Here is an 18949-nt window from a genome sequence, read left to right as displayed (position 1 = left end):
ACTCCACCTTACCTTTGAAGGGACCGCGGCACATCACATGTAGCAGCGGAAGACAGAAACGCGGTCCTCCTGAGACCTATTGCATTTAAAAACTTGTAAAACTGGGACACATACTTTATGTGTAGACAATAAATTAGTCTAACCCCAAAAATACGGAGTCTCTAGTGTATCCACACCGGTAGATAGACTAACGTTCTCAACCCTTGAGACGACCTCGGAATATAGAGAAAACAATTTTCTCACTTTTGTGTATGTATGAGAGTAGGAGGTTTCCAAAATAATGCACTTTGTTGTTGTGTTCCGGATATAGAGAAACACTTTCTCTATAATACGTATGGATGAGAGAATGAAGGTTTTATAAACTTCTTGTTTTTCGTTATTAAAAACCTCACGGCCAAAGCACAATTTATAGGCAAAGGATCCTTGGCCAACAAGAAATGAATTGCGTGAGTCACATCCTTAACCATTAAGGATTACTCATGGAAAAGGCACGTTGACATACAAAATCAAACTTTGCCTTTGATTTGCATGCATAACGTACGTGGCCTAGATCAATTCATTTCGGTCCGTCTCTCTTACAAACGTCTTTCCGATATTAACTATATTTCCATGTTAGCGGACAATATAAAAATATGTCGCCGAGATTATTTAATTAATTATCTCATAATAAATTAAATAACCATAAACGTTAAATATCGACCGTAAGTGTGTGACCACATAGGTTCATCGCTAAAGCGGTAATAATTAATCTCATTAACTATTAACCGAGGTTGGCGTCTAACAACACTCCTCGACGGCCGGATAGCGTGAATACCAATATTCACTGTACTTCACTGTACTCGAACCTGGTAAAGGATACTGTAATCATTTCCCTCCATTGTTCCAACTCCGGATCGTCCTAGGGTATGGTTTGACTGTCAAACCCCACTAGACGACCACTATGTTACATGTCAAACATTATTGGTTGGGAATGACTTTAAGAAACTCCTTTCTTAAATCATTCGTCTACCCTGGCCAAGGTTTTGATATGACCAATAAGATTAATGACAACATAGAGTTCAAACTCATTACCTTGAGCTGACGGATTCCATCTTGACTCACCACTAATTGCATAGGTACTCAATTATACCCAATGACCATTTAACTAGCATTTTTACACACTAGGTGTCCGGTATCTAAGTATAATAAGTAGTCTATTAACTACAATGATGATCTCAGGTCAAAGGATAAAATATACAATTACTCCTTAAGAGAACTTCCACATTGACAGTGCATAGTAATAATAACCATTTGGGAAATCTCACTGTTGGTCAGTTCAATAATCATATCTCCATATGCATCATCTATATTATAACTTAATGAATGAGATCCATTAATACTCAACTTATGAGTACCGTTATCAATATATTGGTCTATCCGGATTATCATAGTCCCATTCTGATAATCCCACGACCAAGAACATTTTTAGACTAAACTCTATAATACTCGACTCTCATTATCATAATCTCCATTATGATGTCAAGTATACCAGTTTAATCAAGGACTTATCATTTTATTAATACCTTAATAAAATAATAAAGAAAATGTCATCTAATTATTAATCTCCATTAATAATTACACTGTATGAAGTTCGTTCAAAAACGTTTCATAACGATTGCTCTGGGGCATAGTTCCAACAATCTCCCACTTGACCTAGAGGCAATCGGTGATGAACCTTGATCCTATATTCCACCTGTGCTTGTCAAACTCCTTTGATCAAAGTGCCTTAGTGAAAGGATCTGCATCGCTTCTTTCCCTTACACCTGATGAATTTGAACATCTCCATGTTCGAACATTTCTCTCATCAGGTGAAATTTCCGAAGAGCATGTTTAGATCATTGGTAGGCCCTTGGCTTTTTAGCCTGTGCAATAAGTCCTTATTGCCACAAAATAGAGGAACACCTTCCTCCACTGAAGGAACAACACTAAGTTCAATGAAGAACTTTCTTATCCAAACGACTTCCTTAGCATCATCACATGCGGCTAAGTACTCTCTTTCGGTTACTGAGTCAGCTACTATAGCTTGTTTGGAATTTTTCCAACTCACTGCTCACCTATTAAGGTGAAAACATAGCTAGAGATAGACTTGCTATCATCCTTATCTGATGCAAAACTAGCATCAGTACAGCTAAACACTTTTAGCTTACAGTCTCCAAAAATGAGGAATTGATCCTTAGTCCTTCTCAAGTACTCAAGGATGGTTTTCACCATTTTTTAATGTTCCTCACCCGGATTGCTTGATGCCTACTCGCTACTCCTAGCGGGTAAGCACATCAGACCTTGTACAACATGACAGTGTACAAAGATTGGGAGAGCCATAGCAGCTTCCTGAATCTATCTCCATAGATTCTTATTCCAAGAATATAAGCCGCTTCTCCCATATTCTTAATGGAGAACTGTTCAGATAGCCAAATCTTTGTCTCTTGTATGGCTAGCACACCATTTTCTATTACCAATATGTCATCCTCATATAGTACTAGGAAAATGACTGTACTCCCACTAGCCTTTTTTGAGAAATCTTAGTCGGAAAGAAAACAATCCAAAAAGAACATAATCATACACCATAATGATATGGACTTCCTCATAATGATATATGAGAATTTTAAAACATGCATGAGCCCCCTGGTTGTCAGGTCGCTTCTCATCATAATTAAAATTCATCTGATTTTATCTTATAAAATCATTTCAGGCTCTACACTACATAGTCCCCTGGTTGTCAGGTCGTTCCTATTAGTGTAGTTGAGTTTATCCACTCTAGTGACAGAAAATTAATAAATGTCATACCCTCTGGGTTGTCCAGACTAAAAGTATAAGATTAGTTAACTTTTATTCACCCCTGTATCACATACAATAGACAATATTATTATATTTCCGAACTACAAGCCCCCTGGTTGTCAGGTCGCTTCTTGTAAACGAAAACAAAATAATTTTATTGTCTACCTGAGTGGCAACCTTTGACAAAATATCTCATATTCTATCAATTAAAAACTCAATAATCTTTAAGTGGTCATGTTTTAATGTCATTCAAACAATTTGAATAACACAAGTGCTTATATTGTATATTAGCACTAACAACTATATCTTATATAATTGTCGTACACAGTTATCGCATAACCGTAGTAGTTCACCATGTCTGACACATAAATCAACATGATCCAACAACATTGAAAATACAAACTTTTATAATGTTGATTGAATCAAGCAAACATTACTTTATGAAGCAATCATCTTTGTTAAAAACAAAAACTTGAATGTATGCGACATGTATGCATGTTGATAACTATACAACAATAAAATAGTGTATAGCTCACAACTGAAACACTACGAGAACAATTCTCGCGCCAGTACGTAAAAATACGATCCAAATTTACAAAATGTAAATGCAAAATTGGCTCTGATACCAATTGAAGGGACCGCGGCACATCACATGTAGCAGCGGAAGACAGAAACGTGGTCCTCCTGAGACCTATTGCATTTAAAAACTTGTAAAACTGGGTAAAGGGACACATACTTTTATGTGTAGACAATAAATTAGTCTAACCCCAAAAATACGGAGTCTCTAGTGTATCCACACCGGTAGATAGACTAACGTTCTCAACCCTTGAGACGACCTCGAAATATAGAGAAAACAATTTTCTCACTTTTGTGTATGTATGAGAGTAGGAGGTTTCCAAAATAATGCACTTTATTGTTGTGTTCCGGATATAGAGAAACACTTTCTCTATAATACGTATGGATGAGAGAATGAAGGTTTTATAAACTTCTTATTTTTCGTTATTAAAAACCTCACGGCCAAAGCACAATTTATAGGCAAAGGATCCTTGGCCAACAAGAAATGAATTGCGTGAGTCACATCCTTAACCATTAAGGATTACTCATGGAAAAGGCACGTTGACATACAAAATCAAACTTTGCCTTTGATTTGCATGCATAACGTACGTGGCCTAGATCAATTCATTTCGGTCCGTCTCTCTTACAAACGTCTTTCCGATATTAACTATATTTCCGTGTTAGCGGACAATATAAAAATATGTCGCCGAGTGATATACGATTAATTTACTTCTAATTCCCTCTTTCTTTTATGCATACCGACTCGTATCGAGTCGGTTTCAGGTGTTTTTCCTTGCATTTTGTGCCCAATGCCCGTACTTGTTACCTTGTGTATCCTTTTATAGGAAACGATCCAAGTATAGAGAAATTGGGGCAAGAAAGGCACCCCATTGCCTTTACATGAAGAAGAGGTGAAGAAATGGTAAACTGTGTGTTTTGCTTACGGGGACCGGCAAAATGGCCTAGCCACCGCAACACGCCCCAGAGAATTACTTAAGAAGTTGAAGAAAAGCTGAAGACTGTGTTTTGCCGGCAGGCCGGCAACCGGCCCACCGGTAGAACACAGCTTGTGGATTTAATTGAAGAATTTGGTGAAAATCAAGCTTGACCTCGCTGCCGGTAGGAGCACCGGCAGCCGGTCAACCGGTATTACGCACCCCAAAGAAGAAGAAGAAGTCCTGAAGAAGGTGTTTTGCCGGCAGAGTTTCCGGCAGCGCCCACCGCAAAACACAAATGCCGGATATTTTAATTCCTTGCGCGTTTTGCTTAGTAGGGAGCACCCACAATGCAATGCGTGCACCGACAAAACGCAAAACGCAAATGAGATTTGGGCTTTTCTCTCTTTTCTTCCTCTTTTCTTCCTAATCTTGTACAAGCCTATAAATACTCCCTCTTAAACCCTTTTGTACACAGAACCCTAGATCCAGAATATTTCCCCTTTCAAGTTTAAAACTTTGTTAATCTCTTTGTTAATCTTTCCTTAATTAGAGAAGTTCTTCAATTAAATAGTGATTGAATTTGGGTTTGTAAGAAGATTGAAGGTTCTCCTTCTTTATTATTTCTATCCAAATTCCTCTTTTGCTATTGAGTTGATATTAATTCTCTCCTTATTTTCATTTGTTTACATTTTGTTCTTCCTTCAAGTTTGTTTGATTGTTTATGTTAAAATTGTTGTTGTTGTTTGTTTGTTGTTGTTATTTTCATCATTGTTCATCTTTTCATTGTTCATCTTTCCTTTGTTTCTCTTTCATTTGTTCATCCTTGGATAGTTGTCCTCAAAGACTTAATCTTTGAGTTGATTGGGTTAAAGATTGTGTCTTTTAGTTTAATCAACCTTGTTATTAGATTAAATCATCTTTCTTTACAACTATTGTTGGATTGTTGCATGTTTAGTAGTAAGATTTATCTTCCCACCATGTTTGTGACCAAAGTTTCTATCTTTGTTGTTTACTTTGCTTATAGAAACATGATTAGTGAGTAGTCTCCTTCTAGGACTCGGTTTGACCCGATATGGGTAATTTCACTAACTAATTGTCACTAAGGCTAATTTGTGGGGAAAATTGGTTAGGGTAGTCTAGGGGAATTTTCATGCTTAAGGTTTGGTTTCCGGGTAGTGTCGGCTTTTGACCCTTGTCCACCAACGGAAGTTGGTTAGGTTGTTAGTCGAATATTTGGGGACCGACCCTTGTTACCAACTAAGGTTGAGACCGGAAGGGAGAACCGAGGGAGGGTGCCTCTAGGCTAGCGTTTGAAATCGACCTCCGGAAGGGGGAGTGGGATGACCCGGAATATGATGAGGGCTTAATGACCTTGACCATTCACTTGACCTCCTTGGGAAAATGCATGTTCTTGGGGTTGTCGGGTTTTGAGTTAGGGATACCGACTTTCGAACCCGGGAGGGGGGTTAGTCGGAGTAGCTAGTGTCCTAGTGCGAGACCGGAAGGGAGGTTCTAGGCGAATTAGAGCCATCTCCCCCTTACCTTTCTACCCCTTTTGATTAGCCGAGACGATTAGTATGTGGAATTACTTATATTCGTGGGAGAACCGAGTTCTAGTTCTTCTCCTTATTTGATCTATCCTTTATCTTTAGCTTGTTTTTACCTTATCTTGTTTTTAGTCTTTAAATTAGTTCGTTTAGCGCTAGTTTGTTACTACCCTCTTTGTTATTTATCGACTTAGCTAAACCGGTGAATTAGAACGATTAGTACTCCACCTACTCCTTGTGGGATCGACCCTTTTAAGTGTACAACGATAAAATCGTGCACTTGCGAGGTTTAACTTGAGACCATCAAGTTTTTGGCGCCGTTGCCGGAGAGTACGGTTTGATATTAATCATTTTTGTTCTAGTTTAGACTAAGTCCTTTGTTACTAATCCTTTCTTTCAAGTGCTTAGGTCTTTTGCATGAGTAGGCGACGAAGACGAGGTCAACCGATATATCAACTTGACCGCGAAATTGAAGCCACGGCAAGAAGACTTAATTCTCTAAGAAGAAGGGGTTTACTTGATATTCCACCTATTGAAGAAGTTAATCACCAAGAAGCTACCGAAGTTTTTGAAAATCCTTTTGGGGTTTTAGAAGAAGAACCTAACACCATGGGTGATCCGGTTCCGATAAGAGACACTATGGCTCCTAAGCACATAGTCAATCCAAGCATCCAAAGGCCACGAATTCAAGCTAATAACTTTGAGATTAAAAATGCCTTGCTCAACCTTGTTCAAGACAACCAATTTGGAGGAGGTCCCTTGGAGAACCCAAATGATCATCTAAATGATTTCCTTGAAAATTGTGATATGTACAAATCAAATGGGGTTTCCGATGACGCGGTTCGCCTTAGGTTGTTCCCCCGTTCTCTTAGGGGTTCGGCCAAGGATTGGTTGAAGAATTGTGACCCGGATTCCTTCAAGACATGGGATGAGTTGGCTTCGGCATTTTTGAACAAGTATTTCCCACCCTCAAGAACGGCCAAAGTCAAGAGTGAACTACAAAGCTTTACTCAAGAAGAGGATGAGACATTATATGAGGCATGGGAACGGTATAAGAAGCTCCAACGGTTATGCCCTCACCATGGCATCTCCGAGGCCGAGCTAGTGAACAATTTTTACAAAGGGTTGACTCAAGACCTTAGGCTTTCATTGGATGCGGGATCGGGAAAAGGTGCCTTAGACATTTTGGGGCATAAAGCGGCAAAGGAATTAATTGAGGAGATGGCCTCAAGAACTATGGAATGGGGAAGTGATAGGAAAATGAGGAAGGGCAAGAGTAAAGATTCTAATTCGGTTTTGAATGTGGAGGTTAAGGGCATGCTAGATGAACTCACCCAACAAGTTGCTTTGCTAAATTCAAAACCTAAAGGCTCCGATATGAGGCAAGTCTTGTCTTGTGAGTTGTGTGGTGAACAAGGGCATACTCCCATTGGGTGTCCCTTGATTTCACCCCTAGGTGAGGAATGCTATGAGCAAGTAAATGGGATTTGGGAATCAACTAGTGCAAGGCAAGGGTTCAACAATAATAGCAACAACCAATTTGTCAATGGAAAAAGAACTCACCCTTTCTTATCTTATGCTTCACAAAACATTCAAAATCCCACCACTTCCCAACCTCAACAACAACAAAGGTTCAATCAAAACTCTCAATTCCAAAGACAAATTCCACCCGGTTTCCAAGGGAAACAATTTGTCACACAACAACAACCCTTTGGGGGTTTCAAGGGGCAAAATTTCAATCAACAACAAACCCAAAATTTCCAACCACAAAACCAAAACTTCCAAACCCCTCAAAAACCATCTTGGGAACAAGCCTTTGAACAATTGGTTATTGCAAATCAAAAATCCGACTCAAAGCTTGATAACCACATTGCCTCACAAAACCGGGTGAATGATGAAATACGGGCATCACAAAAGGCTACGGAAACTCATGTGGTCCAAATTTCTCAACAATTGAGTCAATTGGCTCAAAATCCGGGGAAGTTTCCGGGTAATACGGTTAACCCAAGGGAGATGAATGCGGTATTTTTGAGGAGTGGGAAGCAATTGGAGGAGATTGAGAAATCTCCTAAGTGGAAGAGAAAGAGGGTGACTAATGAAGTTGTGAAAGAGCACCCGGTTGAGATTGTGAAAGAAGATGAGATTGTGGTGGAGAAGTCTAAGGAGGTGGAGATGGTTGATCCTCCAAAGCAAGATGAGCCTATTGCAACTAAGGCCAAAGAATGTATTCCACCAACAAGGGAGTATGTAGCACCGGTACCCTTTCCACAACGGCTTGCAAAGCCTAGAATTGAAAAGAAATATGAGAAGTTTGTTGAGATCTTGAAGGGAATGAATGTCACTATTCCTTTCCTTGATATGATTACCGAAATTCCATCTTATGGCAAGTTTCTTAAGGAACTTGTCACCTTGAAGAAGAAGAATGGAGAGGTGCAAACCATCAACCTCTCCAAGGAATGTAGTGCTATTCTTACTCACACCAACAAGCTTCCAAACAAGTTAGAAGACCCGGGTAGCTTCTCAATCCCTTGTTCTATCCAAGGGGTGGCTATTAAGAGGGCATTGTGTGATTTGGGGGCTAGTGTGAGCCTCATGCCACTTTCAATCTTCAAGAGGCTTGATTTGGGAGATTTGAAACCAACTAGAGTTTCGCTTCAACTTGCCGATCGTTCGATCAAATTTCCCATTGGTGTGATTGAAGATGTACCCTTGGTAGTTGGGAAGCTTGTCATACCTTGTGATTTCTTTGTTATGGATATGCCCGAGGATTACAATGTGCCTATTATTTTGGGGCGGCCTTGTCTCGCTACCGGTGGAGCTATGATCGATGTAAAGAGTGGCAAGTTGTCTTTACAAGTGGGTGAAGATAGAGTGGAATTTGAACTCCACAAGTCCATGGAAGCTCCATCTCTAGGTGACACTTGTTGCATTGTTGACATTCTTGAGAATCCCATGGAGGAGCATGACCCAAAAGCTTCCTCTATGGATCCTTTGGAAACTTGTCTTGTTAGTGGGTATGAGGTCGATGACAAAGATGTTGAGACTCTTGCATATGTATGGATGTTGGATTCGGCTCCAATTCATGAACAAGCTCCCAAATTTGAAGTGTTGGAAGTCGGTAAGAAGGAGGAGAGTTCCACGCCTCCTCCTACGGTTGAACTTAAACCTCTTCCCTCTTATTTGAAATATGAATTTCTAGGTGATGATTCCACCTTTCCCGTCATCATCAATAGTGCACTTGATGACACCCAAACCTCAAAACTAATTTCTTTGCTCAAAAGGTTCAAGGGTGTCCTTGGGTACACTATTGGTGACCTCAAGGGGATTAGTCCTTCTTTGTGTACTCATAAAATTCCTCTTGAAAACGAGGATGCATCCTCGATAGAGCCACAAAGAAGGCTTAACCCCATAATGAAAGAGGTTGTGAGGAAAGAGGTCCTCAAGCTACTTGATGCCGGGATTATCTATCCTATTTCGGATAGTAGGTGGGTAAGTCCGGTTCATGTAGTTCCTAAAAAAGGAGGCATGACGGTAGTGCAAAATGACAAGAATGAATTGATTCCTACAAGGACGGTAACCGGGTGGAGAATGTGTGTGGACTATAGGAAGTTGAACAAATCCACCCGGAAGGATCACTTCCCCTTACCGTTCATGGATCAAATGCTAGAAAGATTAGCTCAACACAACTATTTTTGCTTCTTGGATGGCTATTCGGGATTTTTCCAGATCCCCATCCATCCAAGTGACCAAGAAAAGACCACCTTTACTTGTCCATTTGGCACCTATGCATATAGGAGGATGCCATTTGGGCTATGTAATGCTCCATCTACTTTTCAAAGAACTATGATGTCAATTTTCTCCGATTTCATTGAACAAGAAATGGAAGTTTTCATGGATGATTTCTCGGTTGTTGGGAAAAGTTTTGAAAATTGTTTGATGAATTTGGAGAAAGTTTTGAGTAAATGTCAAGAGGCTCACCTTGTACTCAATTGGGAGAAGTGCCATTTCATGGTACAAGAAGGTGTTGTGTTGGGGCACATAGTGTCCAACCGAGGAATAGAGGTTGATAAGGCTAAGGTAGAGGTCATTGCTAGTCTCCCACCTCCCACCAATGTTAAGGGGGTGAGAAGTTTCCTTGGACATGCGGGCTTTTACCGCCGCTTCATCAAGGACTTCTCTAAGATTGCGAGACCTTTGACCGAGTTGTTAGCCAAAGATACTCCTTTCGTGTTCTCTAACCGATGTCTTGATGCTTTTAATAGGTTGAAGGAAGCTTTGACAAGTGCTCCTATTATACAACCTCCGGATTGGAGCTTGCCGTTTGAGTTAATGTGTGATGCGAGCGATCATGCCTTGGGCGCGGTTTTAGGCCAAAGGAAGGATGGAAAGGTGCATGCAATTCATTATGCAAGCAAAACTCTTGATGATGCTCAAACAAATTACTCAACAACGGAAAAGGAGCTCTTGGCCGTGGTTTTTGCAATGGAAAAGTTCCGGACCTACTTGGTGGGAGCTAAGGTTATAGTGTTCACCGATCATGTTGCCTTGAGACACTTGCTCATCAAGAAGGAGTCCAAGCCTCAATTGATTAGGTGGATATTACTTCTCCAAGAGTTTGACATGGAAATTAGGGACAAGAAAGGAGTTGAAAATGTGGTGGCCGATCATTTATCCCGGCTAATCAACCTCAACGTTGACAATGGGCTTCCTGTCAATGATCACTTGCCCGATGACCACTTGTTGTCCCTAAGTTTGGGTGAAGCACCGTGGTATGCGGATATAGTGAATTATTTGGTTTCCGGGATAATCCCGCATGATTACGACTATCACAAAAAGAAGAAGTTCTTCCATGATGTGAGGCACTATTATTGGGATGACCCATGTTTGTACAAGTCTTGTGCCGATGGGATGATAAGAAGGTGTGTTCCTAGAGAGGAAGCTACCTCCATTATGAGCCATTGCCATGACTTGCCTTGTGGTGGCCATGCAAGCTCCAAGAAGACGGCCGCTAAAGTGCTTCAATGTGGGTTCTTTTGGCCCTCTCTATTCCGTGACGTTGCCTTTTATGTTAAAGGATGTGACAAATGCCAAAGGAGCGGGAACATCACAAGGAAACATGAAATGCCCATGAATTTCATGCTTGAGGTTGAGCTTTTTGATGTATGGGGGATAGATTATCAAGGTCCCTTCCCATCCTCATTCGGAAATGAGTACATACTTGTGGCGGTCGACTACGTTAGCAAATGGGTCGAGGCGATCCCGACTAAGACTTGTGATGCTAAGGAAGTGATCAAGCTACTTCAAAAGGTCATCTTTCCAAGGTTTGGGGTCCCGAGAGTCCTCATTAGCGATCGTGGTACTCATTTCGGAGAGAGAGCATTAGAAGCTTTGTTGAAAAAGTATGGAGTGCAACAAAGGAAAAGTCTTGCCTACCATCCCCAAGCTAATGGGCAAGCCGAGATTTCCAACCGAGAGTTGAAGACTATACTCGAAAGAACCGTCAACAAGTCAAGAAAAGATTGGTCCTTGAAAATTGATGATGCTTTGTGGGCTTACCGGACGGCCTTCAAAACACCGATCGGTACCTCAACATTCCGATTGGTGTATGGCAAGGCTTGTCATTTGCCGGTTGAACTTGAACACAAGGCGTATTGGGCCATCAAACATCTCAATTATGATTTAAAAACTGCCGGTGAGAAGAGACTTCTTGACTTGAATGAATTGGAAGAATTTAGGCTAGAAGCCTATGAAAATGCTAAGTTGTACAAAGAAAGGACGAAAAGATTTCATGACAAGCGCATAATTAGAAGGGAGTTCAAGGAGGGGGAATTGGTTCTTCTATACGATACCCGTTTGAAGTTCTTTTCCGGAAAATTGAGGTCGAAGTGGACCGGACCCTTCACCGTGGTCCGATCTTTCCCTCATGGGGCGGTGGAGATAAGCCAAGGAGACCGGAGTTTTAAAGTGAATGGTCAAAGACTAAAGCACTATCACGTTGGCAATCCCGTCCAAAAGGAAATGAAGATCCTTGAAACCTTTCTAGTGAATTAAGATTCTTTTCCGTCCTCATCATGACAATTGTTGGCTTGTTTACTTGGTCGAGCCTACGACGTAAAACAAGGGCGCTACATGGGAGGCAACCCATGCATCTTTGTATATAGCTTGCATTCTAGACTAGTAGTGAGAGTTTTGGAGTCGTATTTTGTCTATTTGGATTGGTGACGGAGGTCACTTTTGAAGAACACAAGCATTATTTTCGTTGACCCGAAATCCCGACATCATGCGTCGGAGTAGTGTGGAAAACAAGAATCCCGGGGTCAATGAAAAAGATCGAATCCCGAGTTGAAGAAAAAATTGAGCAAATTGGAAGAACACAACGAAAAATAGCTGTGTGTTGTGTTTTACCGGTGGACCAGCAGCCGGTTGGTCCACCGGTAGCGAGGCCAAATATAATTGCTGAAAAATTGAAGTAATGGTGTGTTTTGCCGGTAGGCCGGCAGCCGGCTCACCAGCATAACACACCTGGCAAAGCTGAATACACGAAGAACTGATGATGAGGAGTGTGTTTTGCCGGCAGGCCGGCAGCCGGCCCACCGGCAGGACACACCTGATGACTTAGGAAAATTTGAAAATTGGTGAAGAGGAGTGTTTTGCCGGTAGGCCGGCAGCCGGCTCACCGGCAAGACACTCATGCCTTGAAGCCTGGGAAGTTGATTTTTGAGTAAGGAGTGTGTTTTGCCGGTAGGCCGGCAGCCGGCTCACCGGCAGAACACACCTGGTATATGGGAAAATTAATTGAGGAGAGTGATTTGCCGGTGGACCGGCAGCCGGTTGGTCCACCGGCAGCGAGGTCAATTATCTGAGGAAGGAAATCGAAAAAATAGAAAAAAGGGAAGTGCGTTTTACCGGCAGACCGGCTGCCGGTTCGCCAACCGGCAAAACGCACCCGCAGAACACAATTAAAACCACGACTCACCCCTTCATTCCAAATCATTTCATCATTCCTCCTTCATCTTTCCTCCTTAATTTTTTCCCCTTTTCAACCCTAACTCCATTAAAACTCAATCAAACTTCCTCCAACCTTCACCAATCTCCTCCAATCATCAAGATGGCCGGAAGAAGAACAAGAGCAGACATAGCAAGGGACCAAGCGGCATTGATTGCTCAAGCGGCAACCGATACATACCCCGATCTGGACTTTCCCACAGTCGAGTTTGCCACACCAACTCAGAAGGGTAAGTTTATTCTCTTCAAAAATCGTCCCCTCACCCCTACTAAGTTTCTTCATCATCCGTCTTTGTCTACCCTTGGGATTGCTAGGGAGACGGAAGCTTTATTTACGAGGTGTGGTATGAGGGGGATATTTACAATGCATGAGTATACTTACCCTCGCATTACTTGGGAATTTTTGAGTAGTCTTAAGATTACCAAACACCGGCAATCAAACATGGTGGCTACCCTTAGCTTTAGACTCATGAACCGGGAACACAACATCACTTTGGGTCGGTTGGCTCAAATTTTTGGGCTGGAAAATGCACCGTCGCATACCCCACCCGCTGATTTTCACTATTCCCGTGTATGGAAGGCGATTTCAGGCCTTGATGATCAAGTTGGGGTGAAAAGGCCCGCGATAAGTTGCCACAATCCCGTCATTCGGGTATGGCATAGATGTATGGGGTGCACCGTTCTTGCGGTGGATGAGCCATGGGTGTTTAGGACCCACGAGCTTGAAATATTGGGGTCCTACTTGTTCACGAAACCCACCCCCTTCCGAATTAATGTGGCTCACTACCTAGCCCTTAATCTATCCAAGATTGCAAGTTCTCCGGGGCACAAAGTCCCGATACATGTGGGTGGCATGATCACCCGAATTGCCCGTAACATGGACCGTCCGGTTGACCTTTCTACGATGAATTGGATAACCGGGGACACTTACTTGTCAAAGCACTACTTGACTACAAAGCTTGAGTGGCTCAAAGAGAACCCCGACGACGGCCTTGAATATTGGCAAATCAATCACAAGAACTCCATCCGGCTTCCAAATGTCACCGCCGTTAAGATTGAGCAAGATAAAGATGATTACCTCCTCCCAATTCAAGCGGAGGCACCCACCGACCAACCCCCCCTAATCCTACTCGTGTTTATTCACGAGACCGTCGAGTGAACACCCCATCCTCCCTTCAATACCAAATGCCGCAAACTCACCAACCACCACCTTGGCAATTTCAACAAGGGGAGTCCTCCTCCTCGGGCCAACCTACTTATCCTCCCTTACCACCATCTCTCACCGAGTGGATGGAGAGGATGGACATTTCCACGGCGAAAGCCGCTAGTGAGAGGGACATTTTGGGGAGAAAGTTGGACCGGATATACTATGATCAAGCTACCGGTACTTATCCCATCTATGATGATTTTTGTCGGCGGGATTACGTGGGCTATGAGGACCCTCACCCCTCCTATTTCACTTGGCCCGATGGGAATTACCCGAGAGCGGATGGGAGTATAGTCCGCGGAGGTTTTAACCTCCAACCGGACTACTTTGCGGCCTCTGTTTTCCCCCCTAGGCCCGAGCATCGCCCGGAGGGGCATGATGCCCAATGGTTAGGGGGAGTTCGGCCATATTTTGCTAGTGATGCGGGTGCCTCGGGATCCGGTGGTGGTTTCACGGGAGGAGATAGCGGCGTGATGAATATGAGTGGGGATTTCACGGGAGGTTTCCCGGGTGTCGGCGGTAGTGGAGGTAATTTCACCTTCAACCCCGAGGATTTGATTCAAAGCTCCGACTTTACTACCGGAGATAACAATGATGAAGATTATGATGATGAGATGGGGTCTTAGTCCCCGAGTTGATGGCCTATTGTACTCCCTTTTCAATCCAAAGCCTTTGGTATGCTCCTCATATTCAATCCAAATGACAAGTACGATCTCTCCCTTTTATCCAAATTCTCTCATTCACGTTTAATTTTTCGCATGCATTTAGTTGATAAATCATTTAGTTGCATCATATAGGATTGCATTAGATTTCAATTTTGTAATATATTGTCACATTTAGTAATTGCATTCACTTAGCATAACTTGCATTGTCATTTAAATTTTGCATATAGAATAGAGCATGCATTGCATTGCATTTTCAAAAAAAAAAAAAAAAAAAAAAAAAAAAAAAAAAAACCAACTAAAAATTGAAAAAAAAAATGATTAAAACCACCAAAAACATGTTATTTTATTTCACTAAATTGCCCTCCCATGTCTATAAATAAGTGTGGGGAGGGCCTAAAAAAAAAAAAAAAACATGTCTTTTAATTAAAATTCCCTCCACACATTTATTTCCATTTGGAAGTAATGTAAATAAATAAGTGTGGGGAGGGAGTTCTTATATCAAACAATCACAAAAATATGTTATTTTCCCTTTGAAAAATCAAAAATTAAAAAAATATGTTCCTTTCTTTTTCTTATTCACTCCCTATGCTTTTGTCCATTGAGGACAATGTACATCTCAAGTGTGGGGAGGGAAATATCCACTCTTGTGAATATTTGTCTATAATTGTAAATGTTTATAAATTAGATAAAATGCCTAAAAATTGAAAAATTTCTGAAAAATTCAAAAAAATTTGCATTGTATATATATATGTTTTGTCTAACCTTTGGCATGGCACATTGACCACTTGAGGCAAAAAGGAGCTAGAAGACCGCTTGGTATAATTCTTCCTACCTCTCGCTCCTTTTACTATTCTTTCTTTTTGGTATCTTGGATATTTTGAAGGAGAATGGGAATTTTGTTGCTTTGGGTGTCTCCTTGGGAGACCGTTTGGAATTTTGGTGTTGATGTGCTGCTAGGATTAGCCAATTTGTTGCACGTTTCATTTCATGTTTGTTTAAATTTCCGCATGCATTTGTTCACATGTAAATACTTGTTGCATTTCTTTCTTTTTGCATTGAGTTTGTAAATAAGTTTTTAAGGAAGAACATGGTCAAAGGAAGGGAACCAAGTACCCCCATGATGAACTAATGTGCTCAATTGTGCCTTTCCCCTCCTCGTGACTCGCGCCCGTGGCCTCTTAGTTAGCCGAGGAAGGAGGGCTTGACCAATGAGTTTGGACCGATCTTGTGAGACCTAGGGCCGTAGACTAGACCTTTGGCTCGACTTAGCTACTCAAAGGCAGTGGCGGATTTGCGGGGGGGATAGTGAGGGCACGTGCCCTCACGTGAAGGATAAAAAAAAAAAAAAAAAAAAAAAAAAAAACTGAAAATTTATGTTTAGATAATTAGAGCTCCCTTTCTAAAGCATGATGATATTCTTGGTCTGGTGGTAAGAGATTTACAAACATACCTGATGGTCACAGGTTCAAATCTTGTTATAGTTAAGATTGCCTTTTTTTTTTATATGTTTAAAGTAGATTTAATTAATTTCAACAAAATGATGTTACAAGTGATCGAACTTGGGATGTTAGGTTAGTATATTCAATAATTGTCCGATACACCAATTGCATATTAATATTGTTTGTTAAGCATATATATTTTTATATCTATACAATTATACACTTTTAGAAATAATTTCATGTAAAATTTCGCACTGTTTTATAAATGAAGATTATAATACTCTTTGGTTAATTTTTTACTACCCTCATGACGATAATATATGAAATTGAAGGGGTCTCCCGAATTTGTTTTGCACAGGGGCCCTAAAAATGTCAGGGACGGCCCTGGGTACATTCTATCGTCGAAAATGGATATTCCCTCTAAAATAATGCACTTGGGCTTGTTTGTATTTGGTTTAGGACTTGTTGGTATATTTTTTCTTTATGATTATATTACTATGTATTGTCGATGTTAAAATTCTAATGTATAAATGTTGTCCGCAATTTTTTTTTTTTTTTTTGGTGTGCCCCCCCTTTAGTGAAATCCTGCATCCGCCACTGCTCAAAGGTAAGGGTAGAGCCTCCTAGGGTGGGTACATTCATACCCCGCCCTCATCTAGGTTTGAGAGTAGGCCTCCTCGCGAGGCGTGTCACATCACTACGCATAAGTGTGTCGCATCGTCCTTAGATCATGAAATCGCATTACATTCTTGTGCATATGATATGAAGCAAAAATCAGTTTTTATGAGCCTCACATAGCCAAATAGCCTTGTTTTCTCCCCCACATTGTTCCCTTTTTTTTGATTCACCCTCTTTGAGCTTAGCCTTTTCATTTGGCAAACCCACCTAAATAGCTACATTCCCATAACCACCCTCCCTTAATCAAGAATTGGTCGGTTTTTGTAGTTGTGTTGTAGGAGGTGATTTGGGGCATAGTGATGGATAGTATACATATCCATTTGGGTCGGAATTCGGTATGATTTGGCATTTTATATAAATAAGAGGTTTTGAAAAAGAAATGAAAAACAAAATAGAAAAGTGAAAAAGTCATGAAAAATCAAAAAAAAAAATGATGAGTTGTGTGTTGTATATATTTGTTTGTTGTCAAGAAAAAGAAAAAGGCAAGCAACACCCCTACTCATCATTTAAAGGGGTAGAAAAAGCCGTTGCTAAATAAAAGGGCAAATTGATGTTTTTCCAAAGATGAGTCGGGTTTACACATTTTTTGCATGGCTTGGGAAACCGAGTCGTTGTTACGGTGTAGACGTTACCATTTGTTGAAATAAAAGGAGTTTTATCAAATTTTTCCTACTTGAGTTGGGTTTATGCAATTTTTGCATAGTATTGGTCATTAATGCTATGTTAGGGCATAGACGCGTCTCATGTGTTGCAATAAGAGATGGGATGTAATGTGTCGACGATTCTTGATTTGAGCTCCACATGTCCAAACGGTGCTTGCACCAATCCCGTTTCGACCTACTCCTTAGCCCCGTTATAACCCTTGCTTCATTTTTGTGTGCATTTTACCATTGTTTGCATTTCATTGGACATAGGACGGTTTTACACATTAGATTGCGGGCACGTTTTCGCTAGTTGAGTTAGTCGAGTGATTTTGGTTACTATTTGTCACAAAAATCACCTTGTTCTTTCATTGAGTGACGAGTGAAAACCGTGAGGATGTCGTTGCCTTGGTCCCCTTAGTCATGGGTCCTTCGGTTGAATCTTGTGTCGGTTTTGTAATTCTCGGCGGACTTGCCTTTCTCCCCTTTCCCCGCTCTCGAATTTGTGTCTTGGGTATTGGTCACACAAGGGTTGCTTTTGTCACATTTAGGGGGTTGGCACCTCAATTGGCACTTCTGAGACGGTACTCCCGACCAAGACCGTGTTTTGTTATTTGAAAAATTCGGCCACTTAGATGAGGAAAGTGGATCATTTTGTTAGATGCATTCTATTTATTGATTACGTGCTTTCATGATGAATGTGTCGAAAGTTTTGTAGCAAGACCCAACTTGCCTTGCAATAGGGCACTCTCCCCTCATGGGTGTCAAATTGCGATTTGAAGGGGCGTTGAGTGCGCTAATACTCGATCGGCTTAAGTAGTAGTTTAGTTGAGTGATACTTATATTGTGCATCCACTCTCCATATCTATCATAATAATGCTTTGTACATTTGGTTTTGGGACTTACTCGGGGACGAGTAAGGTTTAAGTGTGGGGAGGTTTGATATACGATTAATTTACTTCTAATTCCCTCTTTCTTTTATGCATACCGACTCGTATCGAGCCTCGGTTTCTGTGTTTTTTCCTTGCATTTTGTGCCCAATGCCCGTACTTGTTACCTTGTGTATCCTTTTGTAGGAAACGATCCAAGTATAGAGAAATTGGGGCAAGAAAGGCACCCCATTGCCTTTACATGAAGAAGAGGTGAAGAAATGGTAAACTGTGTGTTTTGCCGGCAGACCGGCAGCCGGTCTAGCCACCGGCAGAACACGCCCCAGAGAATTACCTACCGTTGGACCTAAGACCTATGATTGTGTGTTTATAGGTTATGCTCAAAATAGCCATGCTTATAGATTTATGTCTTTGAGTGACCGTTCTATATCTGAGGCTAGAGATGCCGAATTTTTTAAGCATGTTTTTCCTTTTCAGAAAACTGTTGTATCATCTCCTTGTTTATCTGTTGCATCTTCTGATTTGTCTTTACATGCTAGTGCTAGCACTTCTATTGATGTTTCTGTTGAA

The 18949-nt window shown here is 41.2% G+C and overlaps 1 protein-coding gene and 1 non-coding gene across 2 annotated transcripts; one reads left to right on the top strand and one right to left on the bottom strand.

Moving 5' to 3' along the window:
- The first annotated feature begins 6271 nt into the window (after positions 1–6271).
- On the top strand, positions 6272–11905 carry LOC141587567 (uncharacterized). The gene is made up of 4 exons (XM_074409042.1): positions 6272–6892; positions 7712–8312; positions 8397–9444; positions 9775–11905. The coding sequence occupies exons 1-4, from the start codon at positions 6272–6274 to the stop codon at positions 11903–11905; spliced, it is 4401 nt and encodes a 1466-aa protein (XP_074265143.1).
- LOC141589485 (small nucleolar RNA R71) lies at positions 6836–6942 on the bottom strand. Its single transcript, XR_012520422.1, has one exon. It is a non-coding gene; the product is annotated as a small nucleolar RNA R71 (small nucleolar RNA).
- Positions 11906–18949: the final 7044 nt, after the last annotated feature.

Source organism: Silene latifolia, chromosome 6, assembly GCF_048544455.1.
Source record: "Silene latifolia isolate original U9 population chromosome 6, ASM4854445v1, whole genome shotgun sequence".
Taxonomy (NCBI): Eukaryota; Viridiplantae; Streptophyta; class Magnoliopsida; order Caryophyllales; family Caryophyllaceae; genus Silene; species Silene latifolia.
The sequence above is the reverse complement of the archived record's forward strand: the minus strand, read 5'-3'. Positions and strand labels throughout refer to the sequence as shown.

Coding starts and splice junctions, on each gene's coding strand:
- LOC141587567 (XM_074409042.1), top strand. CDS start 6,272: ATGAGTAGGCGACGAAGACGAGGTCAACCGATATATCAACTTGACCGC. Junction 8,313..8,396: donor CATCAACCTCTCCAAGGAAT/GTAGTGCTATTC, acceptor GTTCTATCCAAG/GGGTGGCTATTAAGAGGGCA. Junction 9,445..9,774: donor ACGGTAACCGGGTGGAGAAT/GTGTGTGGACTA, acceptor TGTTGGGAAAAG/TTTTGAAAATTGTTTGATGA.